Below are 21,432 nucleotides of genomic sequence, written 5' to 3'. Positions count from 1 at the left end.
GGTCACGGATTAGCGGACCACGGTCCGGATCCGGACCCAGCTGCTACCTAATCCGGACCCAACCTCATTTAAAACATTTATATATTACTGCATGTTGTCCAACGACAGTGTCTAACTCAAGTTCTCCGTCGCTGCGACGGATTTCCGTCATTTGGAAATTGAGCGCAAAAAATTCCGTCTAGACTTTTTATTCAAGGTTTTAAAACACAAGCTGCTCTCAACCAATGAAACCTGGCAGAGCCGGGACATTAGCCAATCAGAAAGAGAGCAGGGCGGGTCTTTCCAAAGCGGACATGGCCAGTCTGAGGTTTATCGGTGTTCATCATTTTAACCTTTGGGAGAGAATTTCAAACTGGCCACAGATGCTATGAATGAAAGTAGCGGTGGTCAAAGGTTTTCTTTGGATTTATGCAAACCAGCAGGTCAGCAGATAGAACAGCTGACAACAACTTCCCTCGGTAAGCGTCAATCTGCTCCTGCAGTTAATCAATGAATTATTTCCACCTGTGGCCTGTCAGCCTTTATTCTCTCGCTGATAAACGCGGCGACCAACCAGGGATCTCCTCGTGATTCGCTATTATGTTTTATTTAAACACAAAGAAGAGTAACGCGCTAGCTCAGGCTAATTTAGCATGACCCTTGAAGAAGAAGAGTCGGAATGTGAAACAATGTGCCTCATTTGACTGGGTCCGATTCGGAAAAAGTAAAAAAGAAAAAAAAAGAAAAGAAAAAAACCCTGCGCTGTTCTGAAACAAAGAAGGCAGAGCTGTATCTGCTGTCGGTATGCAGCAGTGTTCACCTGATGAGCAGCTGCGCTCCAGGACACTAAATAAAATGACAAGGATTTTGATGCTTACAGATTGTTAAGAAAACTACATCAAAAAGATAAAACAAATAAACTGCAGCTACAACATGGACTGGAGAACGGGTTCTAACTGGGTGAGGCCAGAGAAAGGAAATTCTCAGAGAGTTTTTTTATGAAGTTAAAGTGAAGTGCGGACACAGGGTTCATCCTGGACAGGTCTCCAGTCACTGGGCTAAAATATAACCATTTTATTCAACTTCAAAAAAGTTAAATCATGCCTTTTTATAAACTGTAATGATTAATTGGTGAACAATAACGGCCAAAGCAGAGACTGAAATATTGTCATGTGTCAAATTAAAATGTATTATGTCATGATAGTGTTGGTGATGTGTCCTGCATTGTCTAAGGCTGTGGTTGGCCTTGTATAATCATAAAATTGGTTTATATTGAATGTGACAGGGAGCCAGTGGAGTTGATGTACAGGTGTTAAGGAGATGATGTAATGATGAAGCTGCTGTCCTTTGAACCAGTTGCAGTTTATGGAGGGTTTCTGGAGGACAGGGAGGAAAGGGAGCTGGGATTGTAAAGTGGACTGTGGACCAGTTTGTCAACAGTGTGAAGGAAGAACTTGATGCTGCAGAGATGAAAGTAACCCAGATGATGATGTGGATGTGGAAAGTGATGGAGAGGCTGTCCAGGATGACGCAAAGGATTCAAAGCTGATGTCTACGGCCCCAGTAATATATGGGCTGGCGAGAAAATGTTTTCAGTCAAACATTATTTTTGCTTCAACCCCTGTGCTAACTTCACTTATTAATATGGCAAAGCCCTCCGGAGCGTTCCCATACATATCCGCTTGCTCATACATTCGGAGAATATAGCTGATTTAAAGGCGTAGAACGAATGAGCACCTCGATATGTGCTTGAGGTTGGCTTTGTTGCCAATCAAACCCAGGTGTAAAATCCATGCAGGGCAGCCTAAAGCTCACGTCTATCATTAAGCCATAAAAAAGAAATTAAAAAAAGTTCAGTTGTTTTATAAAAGATGTGAAAGTCAAGAAATTGTCTATATACCAAACTGTGAAAGATTGTGGTTCTCTATTTCAAAAAGCACTTTGGATTTTAAAATAAAAAAAAGTTCTAGTTTTATTTTAATTGAATTGAATTATGTTATTTTTTTGTTTAAAAAGTCAATGTAAAAGGTGGATGCATAAACATTGTATTTCAGTGTTAAATACTGTTTAAAGTAACGGATTGTAATAAAAAATGTGTCCGGACCTTTACTGGTTGTTGATTTTCTTTATTCGGACCCCGCTGATTTTTAATTAATGTCCCCTGCATTAGACTGTTGAACTGCTGCATCATTGCATCCCTATCTATCATTACAAATGCTGCCAAACTCTGTTTCTAAAATGCATTCTTTCACAAATCATTTCTGCACATACAAATAGTTTTTAAAAATACTCACCTGTACACTCTGATCGCACACTGTCTCTTTCTCCTGCATTGTTTACATTTCAATTGTTTTACTGTTAAATCACTGCTGCACTTTATCCTGTAATTTTATCCTGTAATTTACTTTATCCTGTAATTTACAGTAATTTACTGTAATTTTCAAGCTGTATGCAAACGAAATTTCGCTCTGTACGCACTCTGTGCATACAAAATGACAAATAAAGTTGTCTAAGTCTAGTGCCACCAACATTTTGAAATGTTTGGAGGGCTACATGAATAAAGTAATATTAACCCGTCCATTATCAATACAATTCAGTATTACTGAATTGATAGACAATGGACGGGTTAATATTTTAAAAGCCAATCAGAGAGAGAGAGAGAGAGAGAGAGAGAGAGAGAGAGAGAGAGAGACTGACTGACTTTTATTGTGAAAGGACTGAAGAGACTAGAGAAGGAAGAGGTGTGTCTCCGGAGCGTTCTCTCTCTGTTCCAAAGGTGGTTGGTTGTGTGCTCGTGGCTGAGAATCGGGAGCGCGCGTTGTGTGACAGCTCAGGGCAGTCCACGTCAACACAGAACGAGCGAGCGCAGCGGCAACAGAGATGGACTCCACTTGCCTGGTGAGCTTCTTCGGTGTTTGATCGGACGCAGAATCCAGCCGCCCCGTTAGTGAACACGGGCAATAATGTGTTAGGTTGCTAAATGTTTGTTGCTCAGTGTGGACACGTATTTTATTATGCTGCTAAGGTGTTAGTGGTGGGCATTACAATCTTGAAGCCAATTTCGAAGGAGTGGACAGAGCTTGGTTGCATATTGTCCATAAGACGAATTTTAGTTTATTCTCAAAGCTGATTGGATCTCACGGTGGCTGTCACGTCGTTATTTTCAGCTCACCAAGGCCGATTTGATCGGTGCTTCCATAGAGCCGTATCTTTCAATTTAATTTTAATCTTATATTGGTTTAAAAAAATAGAAGCTTGTGCTGTTCAGGTTAAGAACTTCCCTGGGTGTCAAGACCATTACAATGGACAAGTTTATCATCAGCTATTTTGTCCTTATGAGCGCAACAGGACAGACACTGGAAGACGGGGTTCGCTGTCTGCATGGATCACTTTTACAAACCAGCAGCTAGACACACATCCCTGTGCATTTTAATCCGGCAACTGTGTTTCCTGCGGCTCTGCGTGTTTCGGTGCGTGTGTGGAGCGTGAATGTAGTGACGTGTATAACAGGGTAGGTGCCACGTCCACCGTTCTGCCTCGCGCACCATTTCTTCAGCTTCACTCCGGTTTTCTGACGCTATATATCCGTTTTCACCCGCTGTATCCACGATCGGCCTCAGAAAGCGCAGAACAGTTTCATGTGGAACAATCAGTGAGAAAAGTTCAACTCCATGAAGCATGTTACTCATGAAGGAGTTTCCGTTGTTCACACAATGTTGCCATTTAAACGATCCTTAGATCCTAAACGTCTGTAAATGATGAATATGATAAACACACCAGGGATCTGCAACCTGCGGCTCAAAAGCCAAGCGTGCCTTTTTAGGCCTTCCACGGTCCATAAGGCTAAAAGTTAAACTCGTGGTGTTTTTAATTATACAGTTGACATTAAATTTTTCAACAAAATGGCACTGAGGGTACAAAGAATTCTTTTTTTGTTCTCTCTCTCTAAAAACTAACTGTAAACCTTAAAGTCAAGTTTGAGCAAGTATCTCTTTATTGTGACAATGCTTTTTAAATCTTACATCATTGGAAAAACCTGTTCGTTCCCATTTAAATGAACCATATCTGAATTAATTTTTGTCTGGTTAACAAAATGCTTTTTACACAATGTATCATGAATTAATAGACATCATTTGATGATAATAACAATTGATTAATTTCACGATCCAGCGAGTCCAGGCCTTTTATTTAGTGGGAATAAGCAGCGAACTGGAGACAACCCGGGACAACTTTCTCTGCCAATGGCACAACAAGATGTAGACCCATTGCAAAGCAGCAGCTCTTACAGCTCCTGTACGACAGGGTATGTAAATAGAACAGTATGGCTTGCATGTAAGTGTTGACCATTCACATAAGTAAATATCATTTACCCAAGACGTCGCTATTTATGTCAAAGAAAACTAAGAAAAGTCCCTCAAGTCCTGAAGCCTTGTTTTCTCGATAGGATTGTGCATGAGCTTGAAGCACGTGTTTAGTCCTATCAACTGTGGGGGGTGGGGCTTACATTGGGGTTCCACTGAATGTGGAACTGGTTCCACTGAACGTGGAACTGGTGCAACTGCACCAGGCTTTCTGTCAAGAACCCTATTCTACCAGGAGTGTTAGTAGAGTGGAGCGCCTCTGCACGGTTGGACTCGGATCACATGAGGATTCCATCATTGCACGTTGGTAGTCTACTTGTAGGTTTTAAATAAAATTAACATGGACATCCATGGTGTCAAGTATGAAGTGAGATCCTCTGGTGCTTTGGTGCTGGAGTCGCAGGTAATGATGTATTGATGTTTCAGAGTAAAATGCTATCCAAGCTCTGCACATGTAGTATTTTACTTGTAAACTTGACAGGATCCACTTTGCTCTTCATCAACTGACATCCTGCCTGAATGATCCGCTCTGCTCCAGATTGACGTGGAGTCGGTGCAGTGAGCAGCAAAAATGAAATTGCCGTGGATTTTGGATGAGCACTGACGCATCTGTGATGCTTCAGAAATGCACTGCAGCACACCAGATGTAAGTGCTCTGACTTATTAGAGTTACTGCCATCAGCTGCAAAGGCACAGCGTAGCTGCACCATGACACTTCCACATTCAAAGGAACCCCTGGGTTAAATTTACTGGTGGGGCAAGAGTTCTTTTTTCATGGAGGCAAAGAACAAAAGAATGAAACAAAATGGGACAATATTTCATGGTTTAATATATCAAGTGAGCCACAAAGCCAATGAGCTACTTACAGCTCTGGAACTGGAGGTTGCAGACCCCTGATCTAGCAGGTGAAAACTGTGATCCTATCTCAATACGGTTGAAGCTACAGGTGTAACACCTTCATTTTTAAATCATCGCTAAAGTAAAATTTTAAAGGCAAAAAATTTAATTGGTCCAAGGGACCAATCAGTTACTGTTTTTGTGCAAGTGCATATCCATCCAACCAGCCATCCATTTTCCAACACGCTTATCCTTATTGGGGTTGCGAGGGGTGCTGGTGTCTATCTCAAGCTGTCAGTGGGCGAGAGGCGGGGTACACTCTGGACAGGTTGCCAGTCTATCACAGGGCAACACAAGGGCAAACAACACAAGCGCTTATCATTATGAGTAATTGATTTAGTATTATATTTTTAGTGCATGGACCATAACAGGTGCCAAGACCAGTTCTACATCGATACCAGCCCCTGTCTAGAACCGCTCATGGTTCAAACTAAGCTGTCTTCCTTACTCGTGGTTCAAATGTGTGCAGGATCAGGTATAATTCCCTTAAATGGTGCTACATTTGTAAGCAAAATGTATTTTTGGATTCAGTATGTGTAGGTTGTGCCCATGAAAAACTTGACAAATCCTCTCTGCCAATGCTAAATGTTTCTGCTGTCGACTCTTGTTTGGTGTAATTTGCAATGATTTAAATTTGAACAAAATAAGACATAAAGACAATTTAGCTGTAAATTCAATTAACCAATGGGGACTTCAGTAGTGCATGGGAGAACCATACACGGTCACATTAGGCTAACAACACCTCATCTTGCTGGTCACCCTGACTACCTACCTTGACTACACACAGCTTGGAGATGACATCCATTTCCTCAAGTAGCATTAGTTGCAAGTCAGCCATTGTAGTTGTTTTGGTTACTATGGCACAAACAGCATGTCCAACATGGTCCCACAAGTTTTCCGTGAGGTTGAAGTCAGGACTGCAGGGAGACCATTCCATCCTCTACACTACTGAATTCTAATTGTAGTCTCTGACACACCCGCTCTATGGGGTTAAGTGTTGACAGCTTGGGGGATAGAGTTTGGTTCCCATGACCAGAGGTGTCAAATGTATTCACATGTATTACTCAGGTAGAAGTATAGATACAAGGATTTAAAAACATTTCTGTTGAAGTATCAACTCAAGCTTTTTACTCCAGTAAAAAACTACTTGAAGTGTAAAAGTAATTTAAGAAGAAAAAAATTCTATCCAATTGTAGCTTCAGCATTCTGCAGCTTCGACTACAAAACCGCCCAGAGAAATACAAATTGTGGAGTTGCAAGACAAGTAAGCTGGAAGTTCATGACCTTGTTTAGCAGTTCCATAGCAAATAGTACAATGTAACTGATTAAAAAAAAAAAAACCTAATAGAAAACCAAGAAAACTGAATAGCATAAAATAATATAAAGATATCCATGTAGTACCTGGACATACAACATAAAAAAAAATTTACATGACTAAATGTATTTATATACTAAAAAAGTGGATTTTGCTTGATATGTCCTCTTTATGTAAGGCAACATTTGTACTTTGTTACTTGACACCTCTGGCTAGGGGTAAAGACTGGTTGCAGAATTTCACCTCTGCATTGAGATTTCCTCCAGTAATGACAAGCCTTATTTATCTAGTGAGGAAAAGAGTGCACCCCACCATTACACTGTCTCCACAAAAAGCTATTTGATTTGGCCGAAATAATTTGACAAGGTTTTCAACCCAAATTCTCAACTCTGCAGCTCAATGCATAAATGCACTTTCTTACAAATGTGGTATCATTTAGGGAAAATAAACATGCTTTGCAACTTTATACATTTTTTGGCAAGAAGCATTGTTACTAGGTAGTAAGAAAAAAATGGACCAAGCACAAACCTTATTTTTTTGCTTAGTTTTTTATGCTTATTTTTCCTTGTTTCTGACAAATATTGAGCTTTCCTTCAAGAAACTGTTTAGTAAAAGTTGTATGCTTTTCTTAAACCTTAAGTTTCTATTAATTGTGGTTCTCTAATTTAACCAAAAAACAAAAACATTTTAGGTAGTTCAACATAAAATTTCACCATCTATTTCTCTCTTTTTTTTTTTTCTTCTTTTTTTTTTAAAGGCTCATGTGTGGTCTGTGGCTCTAGACAAATTTTACGGGAGTCAAGGCAAAAACAGGTCTTCAGATTTCAAAAGTAGCTGAACCCTCTATGAGAAAGAATAATTTGTAATACTAATCTAGAATATACAGCACAACATTATAAAACAGTATACTTTTAGTACTATAAAAGGTGCATTTTTCCTGAGACACTTTCATTGCACTACACAGTGTTTGTGGTAATTGGAGCTCTTTTGTATTGCTTTTTCAATTATACTTCATGGGTGCATTTCAGAGAACCACACTTCTGTTACTGATTGGCAGGTTGAGTTTTACAGGATGGAGATTAGAATGAAAGAAATTATGTAAATGATATAGCAGGTTGGCTTCCTCTTTGCCTTTCAGGGTCCTCTGTCTGCCTTTCTGATGGAAAAGCAAAACAGTTACTCCTGCCTTTGCCAATGACAGTATCTTTGCGGATGAAACCATTGTAGTGGGTCTCTTATCTAACAATGATGAGACCCATTACAGAGATTAGGTCCACAATTTGAAAGAGTAGTGTTCGAGAAATAACCTCATCCTGAATACCAGCGAGAAAGTCTGCTCCAAAGTTTGCCTCATGGAGTTAAAATTTAGGGCTTTGTAAGGATGTTTTTTACTCAGCCATGGTGGGAACGACCAGAAAGACTTAAAAAAAAAAACCTTGGCTTTTGGACCGCAGTGAAATTATTTTTATAGGTTAGATATTGGATACTTGCTTCTTCGCTTTTCCACTCCTGCCACTGCAGTAAGGAAGAAAGCCCCGCACAAACAGTTTTCCTTTTTTTCAGCTCCACGCACCGTTACGGTTTATAATCTTTGTCGTCACCTTTAACAGCAACAGGTTTCTCATCTCAGTCTCCGCGCTGACCAGATAAATCTGCTCTATGGCGCAGGGTGCTCTGGTGCGTAATTCCGCAAGCCGAAGGTTGAAGTTTTTTTTTTAAGTTCTTTTTTTTGTGTGTCCTGTCTGGCAATGTGGCAATAAGAATTGTTGTCTTGTTGCCAGAAAGAGCCCAACTAATTTTATTCTCACAATTGGAGCATTATCGCTTTCGCCATAGTGCGCTGCTTGATTGATTATATGTAAATAGTTTTATTATGTAGGGAATAATTCATGTTTATGTGGACACTAAATTGATGAAGTAGAAGAGGGGAGAGAAATGAGAACAAAAAAAGGGAGAAAATGTGAAAGAAAGAGGACACAGTAGAGAGAGAGAGATTGACAAAGCTTCATCAGTCTGCTTCATTACCTGCAAAGAGATGTAAAAAGAACAGCACAACCAATATAATTACAGATACAATACAGCAACACCTTGATATCATTCATGAAGTATATGCAGTATTAATCAATACAAAATGTATAAAGTGGTAGTTGAAGATAAAAACTGATGAGTATGTAAGTAGCCAGATCCAAACATCTGTAGGTGTTTGTGAGCGTGCGCCTGTGTGTAAGGTTTATCCTTGGGGAAAATGCTCAATGGAGGTTGTGAAGAGCCAAAGACCCGCTCCAGCCGGAGCACCGAGGCAGGCCCCCGGGGGGACCCAAAACCCCAGATACCCTAAAGGACCCCCAAAGTAAAGGTGCCTAAGGGGGCCAACACAGGAAATCTGCAGCCCCCACCGAGGAAGAGTGGAGACGCCCCCCAGGAAATCTCAAGCCGCCGCGACGCTGAAGCCCCCAGAAGCCTCGGCGACGAGCCCGTGTGCTCCACCGGCAGCCAGCTACGCTGAGGTGGTCATGGACCCCTGTCATGGACCCCGAGGCTTCAGGAGCGCAAGCAGGGGGCCCTGGTCGAGCCCCGGGGGGCCAGGCTCTGCGAAGCAGCTGCCAGGTGTGGGCCAGCACCCACCAAGACACCCATCCCTGGACACAGAGTACTACCGATGCACCAGCAGGCCAATGCGCCTGCCAGAGGAGGGAGGCAGGACGGGGGGGGGGGTCTCTGCACTAAGCGGAGACCTGAGATGTGCTTGGGAGAGGGAGCAGTTCAAACCCAATTGGATAAATGGACAAAAAAAGAAAAAAAACACACAGTCTCAATCACTCACTCCCACCCCAGTGCCCCCACATACAGCACACAAACACTCAAAAAAAAAAAAAAAAAAAAAGAGGGGGGTGTGGTGATGCAATACACTCCTTTGCCTTCATCGCACATATCCCCTATTCCCAGGTCTAGGTGCCGGCACCCCAAAGGAGGACCAGGCACCCGGACCCGGTACGTGAACCCTAAAGTCAAGTTGGGGAGTGGGTGGGGACTCCACCACAACCTTCCCAGTTCTTTCTCCGTTCCGGGCCCCCCATCCCGCACCCATGTCAGACAGCCCACGGGACAGGACCCCTGAGGACGATGTCAACATGGCCCGGACGGGCTAGTCAACCAGAGCCCACCGCCGACCCCCCCCCCCCCAAATAAATCCACAATATTCATCCCCCCCACTCCCTCCCCCGCCATACCCCAGCCCTACACCCCGACCCATTCCCGGGGAGGGCAGAGGTGTCAACCCCAGTCCCGGCCAGCTGCCCAGGCACAACAACGGCCGCCAGCCAAGAAGAAGGTTGAATTTAAAGTTGTTCTCTGATTACGTTTTGTGTGTGGTCGGAGTGGACGGAAGCTGATGCCCCCAATGTTAAGTTCCTTAAAATGACCCATAAAAGTGTGCACTCAAATTACATGTAACTTACTTATGCGCACCTGAATTCAAGCAAGGCGGCATGCCTGTTTATAAGAACCAAACTTATGTAACAGACTAAGTGGCTTTTTAGACTGGATCTGGAGTTGAGAGCTCTGTGCATTTACTTGGGCAGTAGCAGTAAGTATCCAGGAAGCTAGTAATGACTGTTGCTAGTGGACATGTGGCGCTAATTTAAAAAGACATTTAAGCTCTATTTGGTCATAATGAGTAGATCGTAAAACACAAACATAAATGTCTCACTGATGTATCAAACCCTTGTGGAAATAAAGTTTGTTATAACCAAAAGACACACCCAAACACATCAGCAAAGCTTTGAAGAATTAAAGCGGAGCTAAGCTTGGTCTTTTACCTCGGTGAAACCTTAAGACAACCCAGTAAAAACACATAAAAAGTTAACTATTTTAAACTTTCCCTGCTAATGTCTGCCAAACCTCTGCCTTTGTGTCTGGTTGTGGTGACAGGACAGTCCGATTGCAAGAAGTTGCTCCAGGCTGGGGCTAGTTCAGATCGGGGCGACGAGTAAGCAGCTAGCAAAGGGGGTAAAATCCTTGTGAACCCCGGCCTGGTGTTATGCAATTACACAGGTTTGATTATGAAGATTATTATTAATTATAATTGGCAATTACAACTTAATAATATATTATTCAAAATCAAAGGATGGCTATAATGAAAATTAATTCAAATGGTTGTGATCAAGGGCTATGAGCCTGTAATGATTAGCACTAACAGTTGGTTTATTAATTAGCAGTTATTAACTTATTTATGCCAGAAAAGTGTTATCTAACCAGTTGTTGATGGGTTAAACTTGTCCAGCAAACGTTGATAACTTTAATTATAATTGCAATTGGAATTTTAATCCTTACTCCTTTACAAACCAATGAAAATATGTTTATTCAGTTATTAACTCAAAAGGAAATAATTCAGCAACTCTTAGAGACCATTAGAATGCTGACTTAAAATAATCACAAACAGCTATGATTATTATTATTTATTAAACTGATAATTCACTGTTACAGCAATTATTCTGCTTAATAAAACACCAGAAAATACTACTTACCACTCAATAGGAAATGAAAGGAAACAAATGAAAATAAAGTCAATCAAAATGGAGTGATTGAGAGATAGCAATGTATAATCAATTCACAGTTGATTAGAAATCTTATTGATGTCAACGTTAACCATCACGATCAACATGTCAGCACTTTGAGGTAACAGCATTGAAAGAATATTGGCTAAATGGCTCTAAGGTAGCAAAGCTGGTGTACTGAAACAGACCTGAAACCTTGATGGGGAACACTTGTGGCAAAACTAGTTCTCCGTATTCAAGGTAGCACTCGGCTAACGGTAGCTAAGCTAGTGTGATTTCACAACAGCCTAGGGCTAACAGCTTCGGGCTACTCGGTGTCCCACCCAAGATGGAGACTATGGCGACATATGACCTCCTACCTTGCGTGTGTTGTGTAAGGAGGTGGTCCTGATGACGTATGACCTCCAACCATGCGTGTCGTGCGTAAGATGGTTTCGAGTTCACAGCTAACTCATTAGCCTAGCATGAAGACGGACTTTGAACGTAGGGTGGTAACCAGTTGAGACAAAAACCAACACAGCAAAAATCACTTATAATACATGCACACATTGGAAATATTCAGCACAGTTAAACAAACTCCCTTTGGATTACTTAAGCATTAAAACTATTCCTAATAGGTTCTGCCCAAGCACAAAATACCACCTTATGGGTAGAAAAAGGGAAATCAAAGGGGAAATCCATTATTTGGTGTCGCTCCTGTAAGGAGGTTGATGCTGCGCGACCCAGCGTCCGTTGCCTCAATCGGAGTCTTGGGTAGGCTTAGCAGAGTCCACTGAGAAGCAGGAAACACCACATTCCCTGGGCGCTTCTCCAACGATTTGCTTGGCCAAAACAAAAATCAGCGGATCTTGTCGAACTCTGGAAGATAATGGAGCTTCCAGTTGGATCAAAAATTAATTAACGTTAATTTTAAAGTCAAGACCTCCCTGATTAAGTTCAGGAGAAATAGTGACTCTTGCGTGCGAGTCAGCTGAATGTCTTCTCAACATGGCAAACTGCCCGAAAGAAAAAAGGATAAATAGTCCGCCCGTGCTTTTTCTACCCGGTCTCCATGGTGATGAGATGAGGTTTGTTTCAGGGCAGTTGTCCCAACTGTGTTGCATGCTGGGAGTTGCAGGTTGTCATGTCATAATGGCATAACACTGAAATGGGCTTTACTTGTGCTCCAATGGACTGCGCTCAGCCTGTAGAGTGTGGAGAACCCTGTACAGCTAAAGTGTTTCCTAAGGCTTCCTGCAAGGCTTTGGGTGCCGGTGTGGATGGGGGTGGCCCAACATTTAAACACTGTCCATCCACAGGGAAACTACCTTATGTAGTCTCGGCCTAGCTTCCAGCAAAGACTGAAAATCACAAAAGTTGGTTTCTATAAAGGCTGTTTCCTTTCCGTTCAGACCCACGGACAGAGAGAGATAATTTCCCCTCCAGTGCGACTGATCACCAGCGGCAGAAGAGTGTTTGTCTGTGGCCAGGAGCTTTTATACAGTGGCCCCCTGCTGTGAGAACAGTTCCCTGATGCCTGTTAAAGTCTCACGTTTCATATTGTTTCCAAATTACAGCCTGATTTATCCCACATAGCAAAAAGCACAACACTATAAAAACTAAATTAAGTTTTGGTGTGGCCTAGCCAGAGTTTATCAGTTTGTGTTCAATTCAGATACTGTATGACCATAAACACGCGGTTCATACTTGAAAATCCTCCCACTTGGCTGAAAGGAGGAGGGATGTCAAGGATTCACAGTGATGTTCAAGATTCATTGCAAGTTAATGAAAACTTATATCAGTCGATGCTAAGGGTGGAACTACTAGTTATTAGATTTAGGGGGAAATTATTTTTTTATATGGGGATGGGTTGGTGAGGATGGCATTATTTCCTCCATGAATGAAATCATAATTTAAAACCGCTTATTGTATTGACACAGGTTATTTTTTTATCCAATATCAAAATTAGTTTGGGGATCTGAAAAACATGAGTGTAAGGGAAAAACTAAACAATTCAGTTAGGTGCAAACACTTTTTCACAGCTCTTTATTAAGCAAACTAATTTCTCAATCTACTTGCATACTGAGGCTTGCTGTTTTGGTGTCTGCTAGAAGCTTGTCTCAAGTTTTAGTCCCTATTTCCACCTTTTCAGAGATTTATCGGATTTTCTGAGCTGTGGTTGTTATACAGCTGTTTACAGAACCAGCTGATCTTTTTAAATCAAATTAGCTCAAACTTGTGAATATACTTTTTTTTTTTTTCAAGTTCAATATTTTTTACCCATAAAAAATAATATTTTTTGCTTTGCTGAATGATCTGGCATTATCCTCCCCCATTTTAGCACTGTGGATGAGTTTCTGGTCTAAGTTCTGTGATACACTCTGACTGTGAATCTCTGCTAGTCAGTGCATAACAGAACTTTGTCCCGGGCCTGAAAAGTCTTCACTACACAGACATGCATAGAAGAAGTGAGATTTATGTTGGAGTTTTTGCCTTCTTGTGCAACTGTGAAAGTGTCACTTTCTACTCCTGCAAAAGGATGAGACACAACTGTTTGAATAACAAGCCAGGATCAATCAAACTGGATTAAGTTCCATGATGTGATTGCTTCCACCAGGAGAGAGAGGAACTCCCTTTAACAGGATGTGACTTCCATCAAGTCAGCGCATATGGCAATCTTTTTAAGCAGTTTGCTGAATGAAAGTAAAGATCAGCAATCCAAAAAACATGTACATACATTAAAACCAGTGTTCAGAATTGTTGTGCTATTACACACTGTACACAATGTTTAATAAATAACTCTCTGTCTGTTAGGTTTTGTCCAGTGAATATCAGCCCAAGAGCTGATGACAGGACAATAGTTGAAAGGGATGATTCGAGCCCTGGTGTTCTTTTAACAGCAAACTCTGCACACATATAGACTAAATGAGGAACAAATTTCAACAACTTCTCTTCAAGTTAAAGAATTTAACAGAAATAAAATGAACATCCAGAGAACATCACTATAGAATGCTGTTTATCTGAATTAACACTATATTTCAATCAACAAATCCTCTCTATGAAGTTAGTGAAACTTAACTAAACTACTAAGCAAAATGAAGATAAAAAGAAGCTAAGGAACTATGTATTTGTTAAACATTGCATAGGAACTATACTGAAAGTTTGCATATGTCTAAAAGCTGAAAAAGGGATATGGCAAAAAAAAAAAAATCCTGATTTATAAAACCATGTGCATGCACACCAGCAAGCAATTTCCCTTTAAACATCACAGCTGCATGTGATCATTTACGTACCAAGTACTGCCTAATGGTCTGTCCTCTACACTCCCAGATTCAACCATGATTTGTCAATACAAAGCAGCTCATTAATGGCAATGCGCATTTAAAAAAAATCTGCTCAATGGTATTTCACAGCATGCAATGGCAGAGCAAAGTTCTAATTAAATATGATATAGAATTAAATTGAATGTCTGAGAGGAATTATCATGTAGTGTGACTGCAATTAATCACTTTACTACCTGTGTCCCCAATTTCTCCGTGAGGACAGCACATTTTACTGTCAAGTTTTTGTTTTTTTGTATTCATAGATCACAACCTTTCTGAGGAATGTGACGCATGCAAATTTCAGGCCCTGTTTTGTGTGTACGCAAGCTTTAATAATGAGGCCCTTGAAGACTAAAGATGTCAGCAGCCTAATTTAGGACTAATGTTTTAGCAGGATCTCAAAAAAGTTATCCATTCATTTATCTTTAATCAAATTGATTATTGCAATGGTATTTTCACAGGTCTGCCTAAAAAGTTGATCAGACAGTTGGAGTTGATCGAGAACGCTGCTGCCGGCATACCTCACTAAGACTAAGAAAGTAGACCACATCACCCCAGTTCTAAAATCCTTATACTGGTTTCCTGTATCCCAGAGAATAGACTTTAAAATACTTGTTAGTATATACATCATTGAATTGCTCAGCACCAAAATACATCAGACTTCTTCTGGTTCAAGTATACTCTGCATACCCAAAACCAAACACGGAGAAGCAGCATTTAGTTCTTATACTCCAATTATGTGGAACAAACTCCCAGAAGACTGTAAAAGAGCTGAAAGCCTGAGTTCCTTTAAGCCAAGGTTGAAAGCCTATTTCTGTAGAGTTGTATTTGAATGTTAATGTTTTAGTTTGTAGTCCAACTTATTTTATATCTTGACCTGCTGCTATTATTCCACTGCAATGTACTTTCCTCTGTAATGTCTTCTTTTCTTATGTTCTGTTCATGTACAGCACTTTGAATTGTCTTGTTATTGAAATGTGGTATGCAAATAAACTTGTCTTGCCTTGCCTTTGCCTATAGATGAATAAAAATTATAGTTCAGAGTCAAGTTCCAACTTCATCCAAATGGACAGATTTAAAGTATAACTAAGACTGAGCATTTCAACATACTGCTGTAGAGGCCAGTGGTTTTAGAAACCCCTAAAACCAGCTACGTAGCAGCGTGAAGATAAAAATCAGTTTGTACATTATGGAAAAGTTATTCAATGATAAAGGTTAGCTTAATCTGGATATTACAAGTTTGATCCACATAATGGTTAGGTGCAGTATGAATGCAATTAGAGTTCCTACAATATGTCCTATAAGGAAAACTAAGTTAAAGTATTTTTGTGTGCCTGTGCAAATTCTCAGTAATCTGGGTCATCACCTGTTTAAGCCTGTTTGCTGCTATTTTGTGTGTTGTTGCAGGAACCGTCCCTCTATACAGTAAAAGCAGTTTTTATTCTTGATAACGATGGCAACAGACTTCTTTCTAAGGTAAGTTTTTAAGGATTTTATTAGCACTTTATCAGTACATTGAACATGATTCAATTCAATTTTATTTATATAACGCCAATTCATGAAACATGTCATCTTAAGGCACTTTACAAAGTCAAATTCAATCATATTATACAGATTGGGTCAGATTATACAGATTAGTCAAAAATTTCCTATATAAGGGAACCCAGTTGATTGTATCAAAGTCCCGACAAGCAGCATTCACTCCTGGAGAAGCGTAGAGCCACAGGGAGAGTTGTCTGCATTGTACATGGCTTTGCAGCAATCCCTCATACTGAGCAAGCATGAAGCGACAGCAGAAAGAAAAACTCCCCATTAACGGGAAGGAAAAACCTCCAGCAGAACCGGGCTTAGTATGAACAGTCATCTGAACCGACTGGGGGTTAGAGAAGACAGAGCAGAGACACAACAGAGTCAAACAAGCACATAAGCACACATTGATCCAGTAATCTGTTCTACATTAGATGGTAATAGTGGGTGATCTGTCTTCCCTGGATGTCACAGCTAACAGAACGCCAGACCAGGTGTACCTCCTGTGAAGGAAAAAAAGAGAGAACAAAAATTTAAAAGCTGAAATGACGAAAAGCATGCAAAACTGGAGAACAGTAGAACTCAGTAGAGTGAGAAAAATAGGCCCTGATGTCCTCCAGTAGCCTAAACCTATAGCAGCATAACTATAGAGGTAGCTTGGGGTAACATGAGCCATTCTAACTATAAGCTTTGTCAAAAAGGAAAGTTTTAAGATTAGTCTTAAAAGTAGACAGGGTGTCTGCCTCACGGACCAAAACTGGGAGTTGGTTCCACAGGAGAGGAGCCTGATAGCTAAAGGATCTTCCTCCCATTCTAGTTTTAGAGACTCTAGGAACCACCAGCAGACCTGCAGTCTGACAGCGAAGTGCTCTGTTAGGAACATACGGGGTAATCAGAGCTCTGATATATGATGGAGCTTGATTATTAAGGGCTTTATACGTTAGAAGAAGAATTTTAAATTCCATTCTTTATTTAACAGGAAGTCAATGAAGGGAAGCTAAAATTGGAGAAATATGATCCCTCTTGTTGATTTTCATCAGAACTCTTGATGCAGCATTTTGGGTCAGCTGAAGACTTTGAACTGCATTTTGTGGACTTCCTGATAGTAAAGAATTACAATAGTCCAGCCTTGAAGTAACAAATGCACAGACTAGTTTTTCAGCAATATTCCGGAGGTGAAAAAAAGAAACTCTGGAAACCTGTTTAATATGGGATTTAAATGACATGTCTTGGTAAAAAATAACACAATGATTTTTTGACTTTATTACCAGAGGCCAAGGGTAATGCCATCCAGATTCAGTGATTGATTAAGAAGTTTATTTTTTGAGGACTCTGGTCCAAATATTACAACTTCTGTCTTGTCAGAATTTAAATGCATGAAATTTAAAGTCATCCAGCTTTTGATGTCATCAAGACATGACTGCAGTCGACGCAATTGATTGGATTCATCAGGATTTATGGATAAATATAGCTGAGTGTCATCAGCGTAACAGTGGAAATTAATCCCATGCTGTCTGATGGTTTTGTCAATCGGAAGTATATATATATATATATATATATATATATATATATATATATATATATATATATATATATATATATATATATATATATATATATATATATATATATATATATATAAAGTCCTGTCAGTTAAACGCGTTATTAACGGCGTTAACGCAAACCCATTTTAACGGCGACAATTTTCTTGTCGCTGTTAACGCGCGTCGCGTCAAAACACACACACCGTTCCCTAATGTTTTTCCCCCCGCCGCGCTCTCCGTACTGTGTTTCTTTTACCCTCGGCGCTTTTCGTAGTTTCAAGAGTGCTAGAAAACTGTAGCAAAACACACCCGCCCCGAAGGGTTTCTTTTACCCTCGGACACATGCGACTTTGGGCTTCTTTTTTCTAAAAGCGCTTTTAAATTTCATGAGTCACGGGTTGCGTTTTTTTTTTGGGCACGTTTCTGAAAGTGAAATCGCTTATTTGGGCTCTAAAATAAGTGACGAAACAGCGGTTATTATGAGACCTACCTGCACTGCCCACACTTTGTATCCAGCTGAAATATCCCTCCACCATAGGAGCCGACGGTAGTAAAGGCAGACAGAGCAATTCTGCACGTATTTTCTGCAGTTTACGGTGCAATAACCGGTGATAACTGCTAAAAGTAGATTACATGGTGCAGATCACCATTTTATCAGACATTGGTTCTGAAGATGAGCTTTTACACGTTGATAAAATTGCAGAAACCCAACCCATAAACCGTACTTTAATGCTTATTAATTTGTTTTCTCTGTATTTGACAAACTAAGGCTGAATCACGTTGCCAAACGGAGGACCTGGAGTTACTAATCAGTTCCTAAACAGTCTCATTCAGGGTACTAAGCTCCTGCCCAGTTGCAAGCAAAGTGCAAGACTGGAATGACCTGAAAATTTAATTTAATTTTTTCCAGGCTTAAACTGTATAAATATGGATATAAACAGCAAGCAAAAATATTGTTGTTGGTGTGAAAGCTCAGAATTAGATGTGTGTGAGAGAGAGTGAAGAAATGAACAAAACTTATGACTTTATTGAAATGTACAATTTTTATTAATTTATATGTTTATGCATAATACCATGTCTAGCTTTGTTTAAGAGGCAACAAAATATATATTGGCATGAAAACAGGTACTTATTTACACATTTGTTTACACATGGTGTAAACATCAGGGCGTCATGATTAGTCATTTAGCCATTATAGTCCAGAGTTTAACATTTGGCACCAGGATGTTTTCATTCCAATTCTGAAAAGTGCTTGAAAAATAACATAAAAATATGTTTTGTACAAGCATGTATTTTATTAGTGTCATTTATTGCAAAATTGCACATTAAAATGCCCAAACAGGCTATTACACTTTCAGAAATAAAAGGATAAAATATGCGATTAATCTCGAGTTAACTATCGACATTATGCGATTAATCGCGATTAAAATTTTTAATCATTTGACAGGCCATGAGAATATCATTAGTGACTTTCACCAGAGCATTTTCAGTGCTATGATGAGCTCTGAAGCCTGACTGAAACTCCTCAAATAGGTCATTACTTAGTAAATGTTCCTAAAGTTGATAAGGAACTACTTTCTCTGTAAATTACTATCTTGATCAAGAGATGGTTTCTTAAGTAAAGGTTTAATAACAGCTACTTTAAAAGCCTGTGGTACATATCCATTTACTAAGTATAGATTAATCATGTCTAAAATAGTGCTTCTGATCAAAGGAAATATTTTCTTAAACAACTTGGTTGGGATTGGGTCTAAAATACAGGTAGAAGGTTTAGATGAAGCAAAATTTTTAGATAGCTCAGAAAGCTCTACTGCTTCTAAACAGTTCAAACACCGTGCAGGTTCTAAAGATTCCTCCAACGCTGCCTCACTTACTGAGGACGAGGTAATCATGTTTGGGAGGATGCCAATTTTTTTTTTTTTTTATCAATTTTATTTATGAAGAATCCCATAAAGTCATTACTGCTAAGAGCTGTGACTCTGAGAAAGTTTGACAACTGTACTGAAAAGAAATCTAGGATTATTTTTGTTCTCCTCAATTAATGATGAAAAATATGCTGCTCTAACTCCACAAAGGGTTTTTTTTATACAACAATAGGCAGTCTTTCCAGATTAGGTAGGATTTCTCTTGGTGTGTAGAGCGCCATTTTCTTTCCAATTTCCTAACATTGTGCTTCAAGGAACACAGCTCTGAATTAAACCAGGGAGCCAATTTCCTGTGAATAGACCAGTTCATTGTTATTGTTTTGATGTGGGTTTTTCGCGCATGCGCGCCGGACTGGTAGGCAAAAGGCGAACACAATGGCGGACGCAAACAGAGAAACTGACGAGTTCTCCACGTATTTTTCTTTTTTAGATAACGTATCACAAGATCATTTTAAGAGTAAGTTGATGGTATCAGATTGCCAGATCCACACAGCAAAAGCCTGAAGAGACGGAGCGAGTCTGTGAAATGCTGGCCAAGTGTTCCATACCGCGACATATACAGCTGCCTTAAAAAACACGAAGGCCAGTACACACAAGAGAGCATGAAAGCCCTGAAACCACTGGACGGCTGCAATTATTTTATATCGGGACATAGGCACCAGCAACCCCCGCGACACCATGAGGGATTAAGCGGGTCAGAAAATGGATGGATGGATGGATGTTCAGACATGTTTGTGTAACAGCAGAGTTGGACACAGGCCGCGTCTCAGCAGAGAGGACGACATTATTGCACACTGATTGCACGAAGAAAACTAAAATGATGCGGCGTGCTGCCTCCGCTTCTCCCGGCCCCATCTGGCGATCGCCACCTCCCCTTCGCCGCTATTTAAGTAGAAACAATGACTAGTGCAGAATTAAGTTGTATTTACCGGAGATGAAGTGTAGACTGCAAATTCTGTTGTGGCATGATTGCTCCCACTGTCCATTCGGATTGTCTGCCTGCGCTCTTTTCATTGAAATTATCCATTTCTTTCTTCGTCCTTCGGTAAACGACAGAAACGTACATCCGACGATTTGGAATGCCTCTGTGTGCAACCGGTAGCGCAACAAGTCGTGGGCATTGTTTAGATTCCAAAAATAAACTAACTAAAAGTACGCTCTAAATCACCCGTTTTGTCATGTAGTAGACGAGAACAGCACTGTTTTTTGCCTACCAGCGGGACCCGGATGTAGCGCTGACGTCACGCATGAACTGGTCTATAATCACCTTCTTTTTCAAGGGAGCTACACTGTCTAATGCAGTGTCTAACGCAATGACGAAGTCACACTGTTAACAAAGAAATCTATTTGTGAATGGGAAGAAACATCATTGCTGCTATCTGCAGGGTATTTCTGCAATGCTCAAGATATTAAAAGAGGGACAGACTCTTTAAAGTTTGATGCAGCATTATCCGATAAAGATCTACTATAATGGAACCCTCTTTTGGGGGTGGAGAACTCGGTGAGATAAAACTCAAATGTTATTAAAAAATTATCAGATAGGACGGGGTTGTGAGGAAATACTGGAAATTCTTCACAATCAATGCCATATGTCAGCACAAGGTCTAAAGTATGGAGCCAAGAGTGCATTGGTTTATGCACATTTTGAGCAAAACCAATTGAATCTAGGATAGTTTTAATGGCTACACTAAGGTTATCACATTCTGTGTCAACATGAATGTTGATATCCCCCACTATAATAACTGTGTCAGTGTTTATCACCAAATTAGATAAGGAGTCTGACAACTGATCCAAAAACTGGGTGTAAGGGCCTGGTGGACGATACAAAACAACAAAGAGAAGAGGTTTTACTGCTTTGCAATTTGGATGATTTTAAAAAAAGAAAAAAAATAGATGGCAGCATGGGGAAAAACATGTGAAAATTCTGAAGTAACATCTCTAGACATCATGACACAGGATAAAGCTTGAGCACAAGCGATGGAAGACTGACCCTAAGCGTACCCCTAAATAGGTAACAAATGGGTTT

General features: G+C 40.2%; 1 protein-coding gene across 5 annotated transcripts in view; it reads left to right on the top strand.

The window, feature by feature from the left end:
- Window positions 1-2,735: 2,735 nt before the first annotated feature.
- copz2 (COPI coat complex subunit zeta 2) overlaps window positions 2,736-21,432 on the top strand; it is a 41,439-nt gene continuing 22,742 nt past the window's right edge. For 4 of the 5 annotated variants that reach the window (XR_004933025.1, XR_004933026.1, XM_036148611.1 and 1 more), the window contains exons 1-2: window positions 4,951-4,986; window positions 15,818-15,886. Coding sequence is in view for 3 of the 5 variants with exons in the window: in XM_036148611.1 (XP_036004504.1) it covers window positions 4,966-4,986; window positions 15,818-15,886 (90 nt within the window). In the remaining 2 variants the exon portion in view is untranslated. Of the gene's footprint in view, window positions 2,878-4,950; window positions 4,987-15,817; window positions 15,887-21,432 lie in introns of those variants that run through there. The other variant, XM_012856644.3, reaches the window with a different exon arrangement.

This window comes from Fundulus heteroclitus, chromosome 16, assembly GCF_011125445.2.
Source record: "Fundulus heteroclitus isolate FHET01 chromosome 16, MU-UCD_Fhet_4.1, whole genome shotgun sequence".
NCBI classification, from domain to species: domain Eukaryota; kingdom Metazoa; phylum Chordata; class Actinopteri; order Cyprinodontiformes; family Fundulidae; genus Fundulus; species Fundulus heteroclitus.
Note: the sequence above shows the minus strand (reverse complement) of the source record. Positions and strands in the feature narration are given on the sequence as shown.